The 14,950-nt window shown below is 34.1% G+C and overlaps 1 protein-coding gene across 1 annotated transcript in view; it reads right to left on the reverse strand.

Moving 5' to 3' along the window:
• Positions 1-2,397: 2,397 nt before the first annotated feature.
• LOC134537373 (uncharacterized) overlaps positions 2,398-14,950 on the reverse strand; it is a 57,130-nt gene continuing 44,577 nt past the window's right edge. Inside the window, exons 8-10 of the mRNA XM_063377735.1 lie at positions 11,825-12,029; positions 5,523-5,645; positions 2,398-3,901 (exon numbers count right to left, since the gene is read on the reverse strand). Coding sequence (XP_063233805.1) covers positions 3,787-3,901; positions 5,523-5,645; positions 11,825-12,029 — 443 coding nt within the window. The 3' untranslated portion in view covers positions 2,398-3,786. The remainder of the gene's footprint in view (positions 3,902-5,522; positions 5,646-11,824; positions 12,030-14,950) is intronic.

Below are 14,950 nucleotides of genomic sequence, written 5' to 3' on the forward strand. Positions count from 1 at the left end.
GCCAAGAAACCAACAACTAAAGCTACTTGTCACCTGGAATTAGGCCCGTGCAAATCAGTTTTTTTATTTTGAATGAAATACGAATATCAAATTATTTGCGAATCTAAATATCAAATTTGAATAGTATGAATGAGAATTAAAAACCCAAAAAAAAAAAAAAAAATAATTCACACCATATAAAAACTTGTGGAAAAATAGACAAATAATACTAAGGTGACAGGTTGGTTAAGTTAGCTACAATAATTATATGAAAAATGTTTGTTAAAATATTTACATTATGGAATACTTAGTTTTTTTTAATTATGCAGGTAACTTAACTTATTCAACCCACCAACATTTAATTTCAGTTCCTATTCGCCTTATTTACCACAAATTGCTACTCTACATATTGATTCAGAAAATTTTTGTGAACCAAAAAATATAGTCAAATCCATTGCAATCTATTTTACGAAAAACAATATTTTTTTAAAAAAGCTTTATTCCTAAATTAGTGATTGAATGAGCTCATATCAACATATTCAAACCCTAAAAAACCCATGAAAATTGATGGAACTAAAATGGCATCTTTTGGTTCCATCTCTCCCCAAATTCACTGAAACAGATCAACTATACACTATGACATACATTTTTTGTGCGTATTACATTGCGAGACGGTTAAATTGAAAGAATGTGTTGGCTTAATTTCCCCACAGGATAAATGTTTCGTTAACGCAAAGTAAGAAGTTACAGAAATGTACAAAAAAATAAATATAGATCACAGAACAGAAACCTTATAAGTCAGTTTCAAACAGGGTATTTTAAATGAATCGGAACAGAACAATCTGGGAAACACACAGGTCTAAGTTGCTAATATGGTGTTTTTCGCCAGTCACATTACTGCACTACCAGGTTCATTATGCTCGAGACTTCGAGAGTTTATCATTACTGTCTGTTTTCATTTCAGTGCAGTGTTTCTTTTTCTTTTTTTTTAAGCATGTTACAAAATTTCACACTTAACATGAACAATTTCGTTATGATTTCATGAAGAAGAGAAATGAATCACAGAGGCAACTATCAAAAACATTTTTTAACATTAACGGTCTGTATTTTGTATTTATATAGCTAGCTTATTGCAACTTGTTTAAAATACCATTGTGCTGCATATTAATTTTTCTTTATGTTTCCATTAAAACTGTATTTACTTTCAATTTCAATAATCAGACATGTTATCTTTAAAAGATTTGTGCAATGGGAGTGCATGACTTGATGTAAGTTTTTGGACATACGCCATTGCTAAGAACTTTTTCTGTTGAAGAAAAACTAATAAATAAAATAAATAAATAAAAATAAAAATAAAAATACTCAAAAAAAGATACAAAAAACACACAAAATTAAGCAAACAATTGCTGTTGTCAACAAGGATATGAACACCACAAAATATTCCGAAACAGGAATATGGTCAGCAAACAAAGAAAAAACAAAGAAAAATGTACTAAGAGAACGAAAAAATCCCCACAAATGATGACAACACAAAAATATTGAAACCCAAAATAATTCAGCACAACAGTTGAAGCGAGACAAAAAACATGACAAAACGAAAAAACAAACAAATACAATAGTTTTACCTAAACAGAAACAAGCGACGTTTCGGGAACTGCTATCTGCTCCCGTCCTCAGGCAGAGACGCACATGGTACGGAAACACAGGTGCGACTCCGACGTCGTCATCATTTGTGGGGATTTTTTCGTTCTCTTAGTACATTTTTCTTTGTTTTTTCTTTGTTTGCTGACCATATTCCTGTTTCGGAATATTTTGTGGTGTTCATATCCTTGTTGACAACAGCAATTGTTTGCTTAATTTTGTGTGTTTTTTGTATCTTTTTTTGAGTATTTTTATTTTTATTTTTATTTATTTATTTTATTTATTAGTTTTTCTTCAACAGAAAAAGTTCTTAGCAATGGCGTATGTCCAAAAACTTACATCAAGTCAATAATCAGACATGGCCATGGTCTTGAACCTGTCAGATTCAAGACCTTTCACTGTAACATGTCATTGTAATATGTTGCAAATCTCTTCTAGTATTCAGCCATGGTATTTTATCACTTTGTATCTTTTGTTTAAAAAAATAATAATGTTGGTCTAAGGAAGTGACAGAACTGATCAAAAGGCAAACAACTAACCTACGTGTAAACAAGATTTCTGAAGCATGGCCACAAGTTGGCTTTAGATACACTTTTGTCAAGTTCTATTTGCACATAGACCAAATGGATTATGCCCCAAGTCTTACAAACTATCAAACTTTTTAATGGAAAAAAATATATACATCACTAATCATCCCTACTGCTAAAAACACATAAAAATTACAGTTAGGAATTCACAAATATGTAATTTTTATTTACACTCAAAAAAAAACAGTTCTAATTTTAACATTGCCATTTTAATATTTTCATTACAAAAAAATAATGCTTAACAATTTTTATAATAATAAAATTAATTTGTCACATTTATTAACATATATACAGGTTTTGTTACATAGGCAATACTAAAATTTAAATATACTCTTTATCTCTTGTTGCATAAACAGTAGGCCTGTGAGAATATAAGTTTTTTTTAGTTTGAATCAAATATGAATACCAAGTTAACAACTTCTGAAAAATTGGACAAATAATACTAAAGAGAAAAGTTGGTTAGTTTAAGTCAGCTACAATAATTTATAAAAAAAAATTTGTTGAAATATTTCAATTATGAAATAAAAAAATTGTATTTTAAATTATGCAGCTAACTTAACCAATCAATATTTCATTTCAGTTCCTACTCGCCTTATTTTCTGGAACATGCTACTCTACATATTGAACCATAAAATTTTTGTGAACTGCAAAATACTTTATGATGCAATCATTTTCACACATAATTGATTTATTTTAAATGCTGAATTCCAAAATGTGTTATTAAATGAGATCATATTTACATATTTAAACCCTAGTTATTCATGAGTTTACGTTGTTAAGGCAGCCAAGTAAATTTTATTTTAGTTCAGCAATATTATTATAAATACTGTTTCTGCTGATTCCATCTGACATCCGAAACCATTATTTACTTTTTTTTTTAAATATATTTTTGATTCGCATCATAGATACATACAGCAAGTAAGCTGCTACAGTACTACATGGTGATAGATCAATTGTGACGATCAATTTATACGCTGTTGAAACTATGACGTTTACTTCTTTTAATGACCATTGCAATGTAGTGTCTGTGTTTTGTGGTGGTGTAATTCATAATTGTTAATGTTTATTTATTTTTTCTCACTTCTGGTGTGTATGACAAAATGAATACAAAAAAAATTCTTTAACTGTTTAGCGAGATAGTAGAGAAAAAAACTTTGAATACTTGTTGCATGTTTAAAATGTTGATTATTGTTCATGTTTTTGATTATGAAGTCCCATTGGAAATTAAAAAAAAAAGGTATTTATATCACACAAATGACCAATCTCAACAGTGAATGTTGGTATATAACAAACTCACGGGGTATGCTATTCAAATATTCGTAAGCAAATGAATATTTAGTATTCAAGGTAAAATAGAATACAAATAGTTTATTATTCATATTTGTACTGGAAAATTAAAATATTCCCACAGTCCTAAAAAGAAGTATTCGTAACATTAAAAGAGACAGACTTTTATAACAAACACTGAACTATCTGAATGTATTGCCATCTTCATACAAAATTTTAAAAAAAAAAAAAAAAAAAAAAAATGGGGTACAAACATTAGATACTGGATTCCACGATGTTGTCAGTACGTAAATTATTTCAGTAATGTTGCCAGGTGTTGCAGGTAATCATCGATAGTTAGAAGAAACTGGCTCAAGAAGTTTCCACCTTGTGCAACTGTGCACGCCAACTTTTGGATGTCTTCTTCCCTAAGAAGGCAAGAATAACAACATTACACTGTTATTTGAACAGTTTAACATTTTGCTGACTTTAATTCTGTATGTTTATAAGTTATAGTGAGAACAGATCGGAAAAGGCACCCCGTAAGTACGGTCTCTATACATCAAATTAGAAGTAAAAAATTGCACTAGGGTTCAAATGTTTCATCCGCACTTTTAAGATTCTATCAAAAATCTTCACTGACAATCAGATCAATTTTCTATAGCAATTCCGTTATCAGAAGAAGTTATAAGTGCAAACTATAATTTTACACAATGTAAAGAAATTCAGTTTAATAAATGGTTCCCAATAAACAGGATGACAAAGTGAGCAGAATATGAAATGTGAAACAAACTTATTCCTTAAGAAAAAAAATGGACATTCTTCACAACAGTTTTCATTGCTACAGTTCCAGCAGGAGATTTGAGCTGACAGTTTGCAGTGCAGCAAAGACCATATATCCTCTTTTATCGCATAATCGTCGCACCCATATTTTAGGGCGTCAAAATTTGGATAAAAAAAAAACCTCTCGCGTAAACGTCGCATTATGTTTTTGGTCCTGCTTTGTGTAGTTATCTTTTCCGTATAAAACGATGTATTTTAAAGTATAAATATAATATTTGTTCAGAAATTACCACGTATTTATTTAAATAATGGAAATACAAAGCTGTCTGATGTGTAAATTTTCTTTTAAAGACATTTTAAACGTTATAACCTTCATCTGTTCGTCTGCGTCGCCGCGGTGTACCACTTACAAAAATGTAGCCAGCGCTCATTGCAATCATTACTGTTTGGTTATTTTGCTCCCTGTATAGAGCGCGCACACGTAATTGAATATTGATATCTCGCCGATTGCAAGCAACGTGCGCTCTCTATCCAGTACCGAGTTAACTACATAAGATAGCCCGCACTCTTTCGTGGTGTTTACTACGGTAGTTACGAGTTCGTTCGGCTTACATTTGGATCACAGATTTTGTTTTTCTATTTAAAGTTGAAGAAAGGTTTTTGTTGCATGACTTATTAAATTAAATTGTTTGGCGTGCTCTTTTATACTTCACTTTGTAAATAAACGTACTTTCCGTGAATGAGTTTTGTTTTTATGAATACTTTATCTAACACAAACAATTTTTTTTACGCATAATCGTTGCACCCCTACTTTTCAAACTTGATTTTGGAATAAAATGTGCGACGATTATGCGAGAAAACACGGTAATTGTCATTAATGACAGCTTAACTAGACAGGTTAAAGACAAAATTAAGAGCACCTTGTTTTTTGCAACTATGTAAACATAGTCATTTCAAATGAGATGTCTTATTTAAATTATAGACTGCACAAAATGCAACCCTCCAGGATGAACAATAATACTTCCACAGAAATTCAATCACCACAGTAGAAAATTTAGACTTTTAGATCACGTTTTTTGAAAATTGAGCTACATTACAACAAAAACCAGATATATTACTAAATGGCGTGACTTACCCCATTTTCAGACACAAAAAGAATTATTTTTATGAACTGTGGCTTTAAGACTAGCGAGCTCTGAGCCGCGCAGGCACACAGAAGTATGAGTAATGCATGATATGGATATTCTACAAAACAAGTGCACTTACCTGACGGATCCAATCAAGGCCCTGGCTGAAACGTCCGCCTTGCAGAGGGCTCCCCAGTTAGTCAGGTCTACAGTAACTTCGAGCAGAACCAGCAGTTCCAAGTTAGGTATCCTCATAGTCACACTGCAGAAATACAACAAGCTACAGCAACCATTACCCCATCACACACTGTTTAAGAATAACTCTTCAAATATAAAATTTGAGGACATTAAATTTTTGTTTAATTCAAACCATAGGCTCTAATAGAAGCTGCATTATACGTGCTATATTTAAATTGAACCTAATAAACTTTGGAAGCTTATACTTAGTAGAAGAAAAAAACAGAAAATTTAAGCTTGCAGGCTACGTAAATATCTAAGAGGCACGTCCCCCCCCCCCCTCCGCAACCATAATAAACTTTACACATGCATGTGGATCTTTATTCTTCTATAAACTATATTATTATTTAAGTTGTACAAGCAGCAAACAAACAATAATTTCTACTAAACCCTATATTGAATTTCAAGGGCAGAAATTATGTTTTCAAGAACACTTAGGGCTCACCATAGTTTAACTCATTTTATACACACTACTGTCACAAAACAATAAGTTTTAGTATCAAAAAAGAAAAAAAAATGCATAAAAATGAAACTGAATTAGAACTGAATGAGTTGATTTACATCATTTCTGTACTGTATTAAGCATGTACCCAGCAAGTCATAACAATTAATAATATATTTGAATCAATTTATGTAGTAATTATTTAAATATAAAAGTAGAATTTTTCAAACTTTAGGTCTCAAGTATCAGTCTACTACTCGCTTCTGAAATATTTTTTTTTAAAGAAAAACCTCATACTCAAGTAAGTACAGTACACCAATCCCTCACTTAGCATGACTAATGCATTTCTAGGTTCGTGTTAATCGAAATGGTGTATTGTAAACCATTAATCTCCATAAATAGCAAAGCTAATTTACTTAATGTGTTCCAAAATGTGTAGGGAAATATTCTTCACGTAACATAAATGTGTAGAACGATAAATGTGTCACACTATTTACCTTTAAAAACCTACCCAACAAATACTTTGTATGACAAATAACTAAATAAGACACTGCGTAATGGGAGGAGTTAAGTGGTTATGTACTTCAAAATTAAAGTTCTTATTCGCATATCACCACTTGGTTTACCCCAATCCTGTAGACCGTGATTTTTTTTTATTACAAATTTTTTTTTTTAAAAAAACCTTTTCCATGTGAATCATTTCTCATTTCTGTTCCGGTATATAATATCAAATATATTCCTGCTAATACAAACATCAGCATCAGACTTACATAAACATTTGATGGAGTCCTTATTTACGTTACATACGATCATGTGCACAGTTAACTTGCTTATAACTAAAGCGTGATCAGCTTAACTTTGATCTTCATGACATTCTGCACGCTGTAAAACTTCTAGTTTTGTCTTAAATACTTCAACACGATGCATTACGCTCTCACTTGGAAGCCATGATTCTAACTGCAGGGGCTCGCACACGTACAGTTATCAGCAGACGAATGGGCATATGTTAGTTTGTGTTCGTGCGTGAGTTCCCCGCCACTGGCTAGACTGAAGTTCATCACAGCCCACTGTGTGGCCAGGTGACAACAGTACAGCCCGGTGGCATACGTGCGGACATAAAAAACATTTGGTCCTAGCTGCAACTGAACTTGCCATAGCTGATGTTTGTATAACAGCCAATAGCGTAGTCAGACCTGCGCGTGCATCACTTCCCTCCTCATATGGCTAACTGAATGCCACGGTACATCTGTTGTTTATCGAGTTGAAGCAGACTTCATGGCTTAATGCCCAACTTTTTTTTTTGCCTGTGGCGATTTCGTGCTAACTGAAATTTACAGACATGCTATTCAAGATTGGAGAAGTAAAATTGACATTGCGCTAAATAAATTCACACCATTTAAAGATAAGCTAAAAGAGGGATTGATGTATTCAGACAGCCTCGGCTATGTAATAGTGCTGGGAACTGTTACACCACCATAATTCCAGACACTGGACTCGTCAAGTGCGGACACCAGAGAGCCTGGCAAGATGCAGCAAACAGCATGAGACATTCAGGAAAAGACTCGATTGATGATAGGATATGTCCATGGCTAGTAATGCTGCCATGCACGTTGGTTGGAGATGGAGACTTTGTTGCATAAATGCCAATAGAACAAGTATGTGTCCAACCTAATAAATAATCAGTGATGCATCCAACACCAGGATATTTCCTCTGGCATTAGCTTTTAAGGTTAAATTCTTTTATTCAGTGTACTGTTGAAATACGACTTAGCTGAACTACATTGTGAAATGTTTACTAAAGTATATTTTACATATAGCCTAGCATTAGGCCTCCGTGATTTGCAATAAAAAAATCTAATGTGCTCTATTGTTTGCTATAAGCATGGTCACCATATAATAGATATGTTATTAACTTATTTATGGTAGAATAAAATATTTAAAAATTCACTGTGTGCGAGGCACATTTAACAGGACAAGCATTCACAAGCTGGCAACTAAATGCTGTGAGAAGCAGCTCTTATTCACGCATGCATGAATTAGGAAACTAATCATCTATAAGAGAATATACATTTAATACATTAAGTTTTTCATTATTAAAAACCAAAGCTATGGAGTTTTTAGGTAGGTCGTGATATTTCACTGTTCTTGAAATGAGAAAATCTCTCAATATAACCTGCAAGATACAACCCCATTTGAGACAATGAGCTAAAACACTTCCTATACTTCCATGAAATGGAATGATAGCTACAGAGAACAGGTTATCACAATGATCCTTCGCCAATGGTCATGTGAACTGCTGTTTATTGACCACATACACAGAAGAGAGAAAAAAAAGCTTATTAATTTTCTGAATCAGCTCATTACCTTAAAAACATAACACACGTTTTTAAAATGCAGTGGGATGTGAATATTATTTTACGATGTTGTATTAGCAGTAGTATATAAAAGGACGAATAAATTTAATTCAGTTAAAAGTTACTTACTTAAAACAATAAACAGTTTTCTCAAATTTCATTTGAATCTCTGTTTACATCATACAACTTTTTCATGCAAGAAATGATTAACAAGGAAGATAACTGAACAAACCGAAACTGTGGTAGTGAACTTAATTCTTCTTTTTCTTTTTTTCACATGATAGCACACATTCTACTTACATAAGGACACGAACACGAGAACCCACGAGATTCATTCTGTTACTCCATGTGTTTGTTTCCCAATATGGAATGGCATTGTTAACCAGTTAGGTCTTCTGTTATCCAAATTTACTTTGGATACAATTTAATATGTATGATTGGCCCCTCCTCCAAACACAGCCCTTTATAACATCAACCCATAAATACCTAACTTGTGGGCTCAGATTCTTTAATACCTCAATACTCCATGCTTTGTCATTTAAATCTCAAATCCATACCTCCGTTATAATTGTAAGAATCAACATGGGTTTCCTGGTCTACGCCAGCTAGCAAGTTCCTAGTGTTCCCCAGTTGTCCTGTTTGAACAGTTGTTCAGTGCTGTTAGAATTGTGACCACAAGAAAAGAAGTAGATTTTACTCTGAAAATTTTGGATACTTATTTTTCTCAATAAAAATATATAACTTTGTGGGACTTTTATCAAGTATTGACTATTGAGTATCAAAATTAAGGTATAATCCCAACTCTAGTTTCAGCCAAAGGGCGCATGATGAACTTAGCACCTACATTTATATCACTGCTTAAGTTATGGAACTCCCTATGCATACAGTGTGCATTAATATAGTACACAAGCTCAGCTTAGGTATTGCACGAGAAACGTATTGTGTGAAACCTGCTTGAAGGCAACAAAATGTAAGTAACAAAAAATAGCTTTTCCTCTATTAATATTCAAAAGCACTCATTTTATTTACATCGGAGAACAGATTTTCGTAGTTAGGAAATTTCCCTGTGAAAGTATTTAATCCAACACGTCCAGGACCACGTTCATGGCAGATTATCAAACATCAATATAATTTTAACAGGATTACCAAAGAAACATTTATATACAGAGTACACTGGTATTTAAAACACATGTTAAGAAACAAAACAAACCTGGTGTGTCCAGGTTAGCCAACATAGCTTCTACTAACTTCTCACGTAAGTGAATGCTTCCTTAACGAAGATCATACATTTCGCAGACTGTGAGAAGTTTTGTTTTGTGTAAAGCTAAACACATATGTTAGAGGCTAACGAATTTATCTTACCGTAGATGTTTATTTTGTGTAACTTCGTAAATAGCAAGAGAATAAGCAAATAATGATTTTGCAGGTACGAAATTAGTCTGCGCAGCGAGACTGGGAGTGTGCGGGCATGCGTGACTATCATGCAGCCAGCATCTGTTGTTGACGTCACGAGCCGCGACAGCGTTCCCAACGTAGTGGCATTCCACTGCTGATATTTATTTGCGCGCCAAGTTTAGTTGATTGTTTTCGTAACAGCCTGTATGTAGTATGTTGCAACATATTTCTGTCTAGAGTTTGAAAATCCCAAATAATAATTTGAGTGCTCGAGACCGAGCATATCAGTATCAGAAACATGGGTTTTATTGTACTGACAATAGCACAGTGATGTGCAAATTTTGCAACTGTAAAGTTTCATGAGAAAGAAAAGATTCCATTGACAAATATCTAAAGTCGGCAGTTCCTAGATGAGAAGTATCCTGGCAAGAACAATCCCCTTTTTCCTATTCCAGTGTTGACACGTTGGTCATCCTGGTATGAATAGTTGCATACATTGCTGACCATTTCATTGACATTGTTGAGTTCATGAAAATGGAAGAATTTGCATCAGTGAGTAATTCTGGCATTGAGTTCTTAACACAATCTTCAAAAGATCATATCAAAATTGTAAATATCCAAGCTGTGTTTGTTAAAGAAATCGGGGGAGATTTAGTTGACCTTATAAAATTGTTAGAACGGTCTTCGTACCCATTCTCTCATGTTATTTATGGCAAACTTGAGCAAACCCTACAACTAGCTGAAGCTGGAAGTTTTGGTGAAGCAACAAAAGAAAATTTGATGACCTGTGAGAAAGATATTCTTAAAGCACAAATCACATCATATTTAGTTACAGCATCCTCACATGCATCAACCAAGCTACTGTCTCTGAAAGCAAGTGATCCAGCACGAAACTTTTACGAAGAACAGAGTGTGTTTGATCCAACAGAGATTATCCAAGCTAGTATTACACCAATATGTACTTGGAAAAAGACTCAAAAATATCTTCTTGCTCTCACATCTGGATGAAAATTTGTTGATTCAAGGCTACACTGAACTGCAGTTTGCTGTCAAAAAACATGTGCGAGAGGAAGATAGTGCTGTAAATATTGTGTCAGTTTTAATGGGGCTGTCTTTAAACCATTCAGAATTTGCAAAGGGTACACTCAAGTCCATCTGGCTTCCGTGTGCAAATGCAGACAGCGAAAGGTTTTTTTCAAAGTATAACACTGTTCTTTCTGATCATCGCCACAGCCTCTCCCAGGAAAACTTACAATTACTAAGTGAAATGTGTTTTGAAGTATAAAAGATTGTAAAGTACTCTGCACTGTGTTTTGTTTTTATGTTTTAACACTGTTTTTATGTTTTAACACTGTGTTTTATACAGTTTGCACATATGAATATTTTTTAAATGTCTGTTTTGTGTAACTGTTTTGGATTTAATTGGCTATTATTATGCATATTAGTCTATTCCTAGTATACATGGATTGTTTATTAAATATGTAAACTATTATCTTCAATAACTGCAAAATTTAGTCAACATTTAAAATACTGGTAAAATTTCCATTGCATAACGAAAATACAGACTTTAAACCACCACTTTTCTAATTTGAAAATACCGCTATTTGCATACTGAAAACACCGAAATTTTCCAGGCCCTACCCAAAATAAAACAGGAAACACGGCAATGTAATGAAAACTGACAGTAACAATAACTGTGAGCAAACTAAAAATGTGGCAGTGCAGTTATGTGACCTGGGGGCCAAGTCACTAGTCACAATCCACCTGGAATGTCTGCACGCAAGCGGCTGACTGGTGCTTGCTGTGCTACAGCATGTACAAACCATGGAATGCCATGTTAAAGATCTTCTACAGTACTAAGACAGTCAGAAAATTGGAGGACAATTTAGAAGGCAGTTTTAAACAAACATGCTTAAAAAAAACTAAAACCCAATAAAAAGCCATTAGTTAGCAACAATCACTTGCTTAATTTAACTACATCACAATAACTGATATAAACATTATTAGACTTACCATTTGTCTTTCAAACAAAGTTTTCCTTTTTTTTCATACATATCAAACTCCAACATAAAAATGGTCATGTTGTCTACTTCAGTGGAAAGATGATGCAAAATTCGTGGCACATCTTCTACCGTGATGCACAAACTTCTCAAGGTGTCCACTGGGAATTTTCGGAGAATGATGTAATGAACCAGATGGGCGAGTTGATCAGTTTTCTCTGATGGCAAAATAATATTTTCATCAGTTTATATGCTACCAAAATAGGGTCAAGTTTTACAAATAATTTCAGATGTTTATTACCCCATGGTTAAGTTATCATAAATAGATATCGGTATATGCCATTAAACTAAAGGCTGTATAAAACAAAAATGATTTCACTATTTAGCTCTATTTATATTATACAGAATCATGTCGTACACCAGCCTTCTGGCCAAACATTTTCCGACAAACAAAAAGGTTTTTTATCGAAAATTGTAGCTCTAAATGGGTTAACAAATAGCTAATCAAAAATGTTCTTTGATCAGCTGCGGGCAAGGAATTGCTTCTGACTTTCACACACACACACACATCAGTAATCACATTTAAGCATACAATAAAACCATGAGCAAAGTAAACACAAAAATGTTTCCAATTAATTATTAATTAAGTATACAGTCGGTAATGAGCAACTTCATTCATTGAAGTGTTTAAAATGGGTCTAAAAACAACTAGATATTAAAAGAATAAGTATCAGAATTTATATTCATGTTGAGAACTTTACAAAAGGTCTACCTTTTAACTATATCTTGATAACGCAAAAACTGCATGCTTATCATCTTGAATCGTCTTCAAGATAAATTTGTTCTTAGAGCACATTTAATAAGCTGAATTGGATTCAACTAAACTGTATTTTACCAGCCAAAGGCTGAAAGTACAATATTTATCGTACAAAAGACTGATATACATAATTTTCTGACGTGTTACTAAGTTTCTCTGTTTCTGTAGTAAATAACTAGCACTCTGTAATTCCATAACTGGGCATCCAAATCAGTAATAATTATGGATAAACAGTAATATTTGGCAACACTGCAAGGACAAAGCTATTATTGTAATCTCATTCACAATAATTTCATAGGCAAAAAAATAACAACTTTAAAATTTCTTGCAAGTTGTAGTTTCCTTTTCCAAACTGTTATGTTAGGTGTGTGTGGTAGCCCCCTGAACTAGCCAGCGCCCCTACCACTTGCTTACCCATCAGCGTGTTTCAAGCATCTAGATTTATGAACTTAAGCACGTAGTTGTGTAAAACTATAACTCCAGAAACTCAAGGCCCACTTGTTTCAGCTGTCAGCAATTACGACCCCGACGAGATACAGAAATATAAACGCCCTAAAATGGTGCTTGCGCACCAACCACCGTAGTGCTCTGTGGTTGGCCAATCACAGCGTAGCAGCTTCCCAAGAGCCGACCCCAGCCCTGGCACTGCAGTCTGGCGAGAGAACACAGCCCTATGCTTTAACAATGAGCTGGGCATTGCCTGCTTATTTTTTTTATTTTGAATACATTGGTACATTAAACACAAGTATGCTGGCAGTTCATAAAATTAGCTATTCTACAGCAGGGACAACACTGTAGATCACAAATGCGTAAAAGTTGATGCTAAGGCCTCTCAATGAAGGACTGGATAATATCTTATCCGACTGACTACCTACTCATGACAGGTCAAACTGCAGCTCTATCCTTCCCCGAGAGTGTCTCGATGCACCATCTCATGGTAGGGCAATTTAAAATTTATTAACTCTTAGCTCCTGAAACGTAAATGGTGGGGCTCTGGTTTTTGCATTGGCAGAATTGGTAATTTTTCTAAGTGCCGACAGCATTTTACTGGTGACAAAGCGACCTGCCGCTCTATCCATTCTGGAGTGAGATGAATTGATCCTATGTGTCAGCTCACAATCAATTAACGTAGTTAAATTATCAATTAATTTGTATGCGCTCAACACATTCTTCTTTTCTAGCTATAAGTACATGCGCTGACTGGCCTGAGAGGCAACGAGTACTGTCACCTGCCACCAGGGGCGCATGCGCCACGAGCACAAATCCAGATACAGACAAGCACAAATGCGGGCCGAAAGGACCAAGCTCCGGACCCCAGCATGGTAGAAACTTTCTGCCCCTGACCAATTATTCTTCCTGGACCATCCTTCTTGTCCTGTAATGAACCTGTTTGCAATAATTTAACCCTGCATGAATGAGCTCAGGGTTTTTTACCTGGGCCCAACTTAACTAGTTATGGTCTAGAGTTTAAGATAGGAGAGTTAGTCATGGTCTCAATTGCTGCCAGGGCTGGCCAATCCCCAAACAAAAAAGCCCATGATACATGCTATCTTTTCTGCATGGCTTAATCTCAGCATGATTAGGCATAAAGGCTTTGGCCTGGGATGTACATAGAGTCGTCCGTAATCCACACACCACCCAAACAAATACACTTAAATTTAGTTAGGTTAGGAAAAAATAAATTACATCAGTGCCACGTTTCTTATGTGGCAATAAGCTGAGACATGGGCCATAAAGACTTCACTTGTATTCTATTGGAGTCAAGATGTATGGTGCGATCTATATTCGACAGTGACCTTTACGGTGAAAATGTTAAGATTTTTTTTGCCAAAAATTAAAGGTGTGACCCAAACGCAGAGGCGACTCTTCTGTGGGGCAGACACGGTATTGTACGGTAAACCAAATTTGCTCTGGAATTAAAGTGAAGACCTTGATTAAAAAGCTAAGTTATGTATTTTATTCACTTATTTCCAAACAGTAATTTTTGGTCATGTAAATTTTACGGAACACTACTATTACTTGTTAAGAATTTTTAACACACATTAAAAATTCCCTCGTTCAACTAGTACTTACAAACTGCAAAAATAAAGTAATCTTTCATATAACACACATGTCCAAGGTGTTGGCTCAGGACTTTAATAATGTTACATTAATTTAACCTTTTTATCATTAAATATATTTTTTTAACATTTTTGATGACTGTGTTTATTTAAGTTGTAAATGGGTTAACATTAGTAAAATATCTTTGTTATTAAGTTATTCTTCTCAAATTGTGGTCAACAATCTACTTTTTTTTTTAATTTATATGCATCTACAATTTCT

The sequence above is a fragment of the Bacillus rossius genome, chromosome 1 (genome assembly GCF_032445375.1).
Source record: "Bacillus rossius redtenbacheri isolate Brsri chromosome 1, Brsri_v3, whole genome shotgun sequence".
Taxonomy (NCBI): Eukaryota; Metazoa; Arthropoda; class Insecta; order Phasmatodea; family Bacillidae; genus Bacillus; species Bacillus rossius.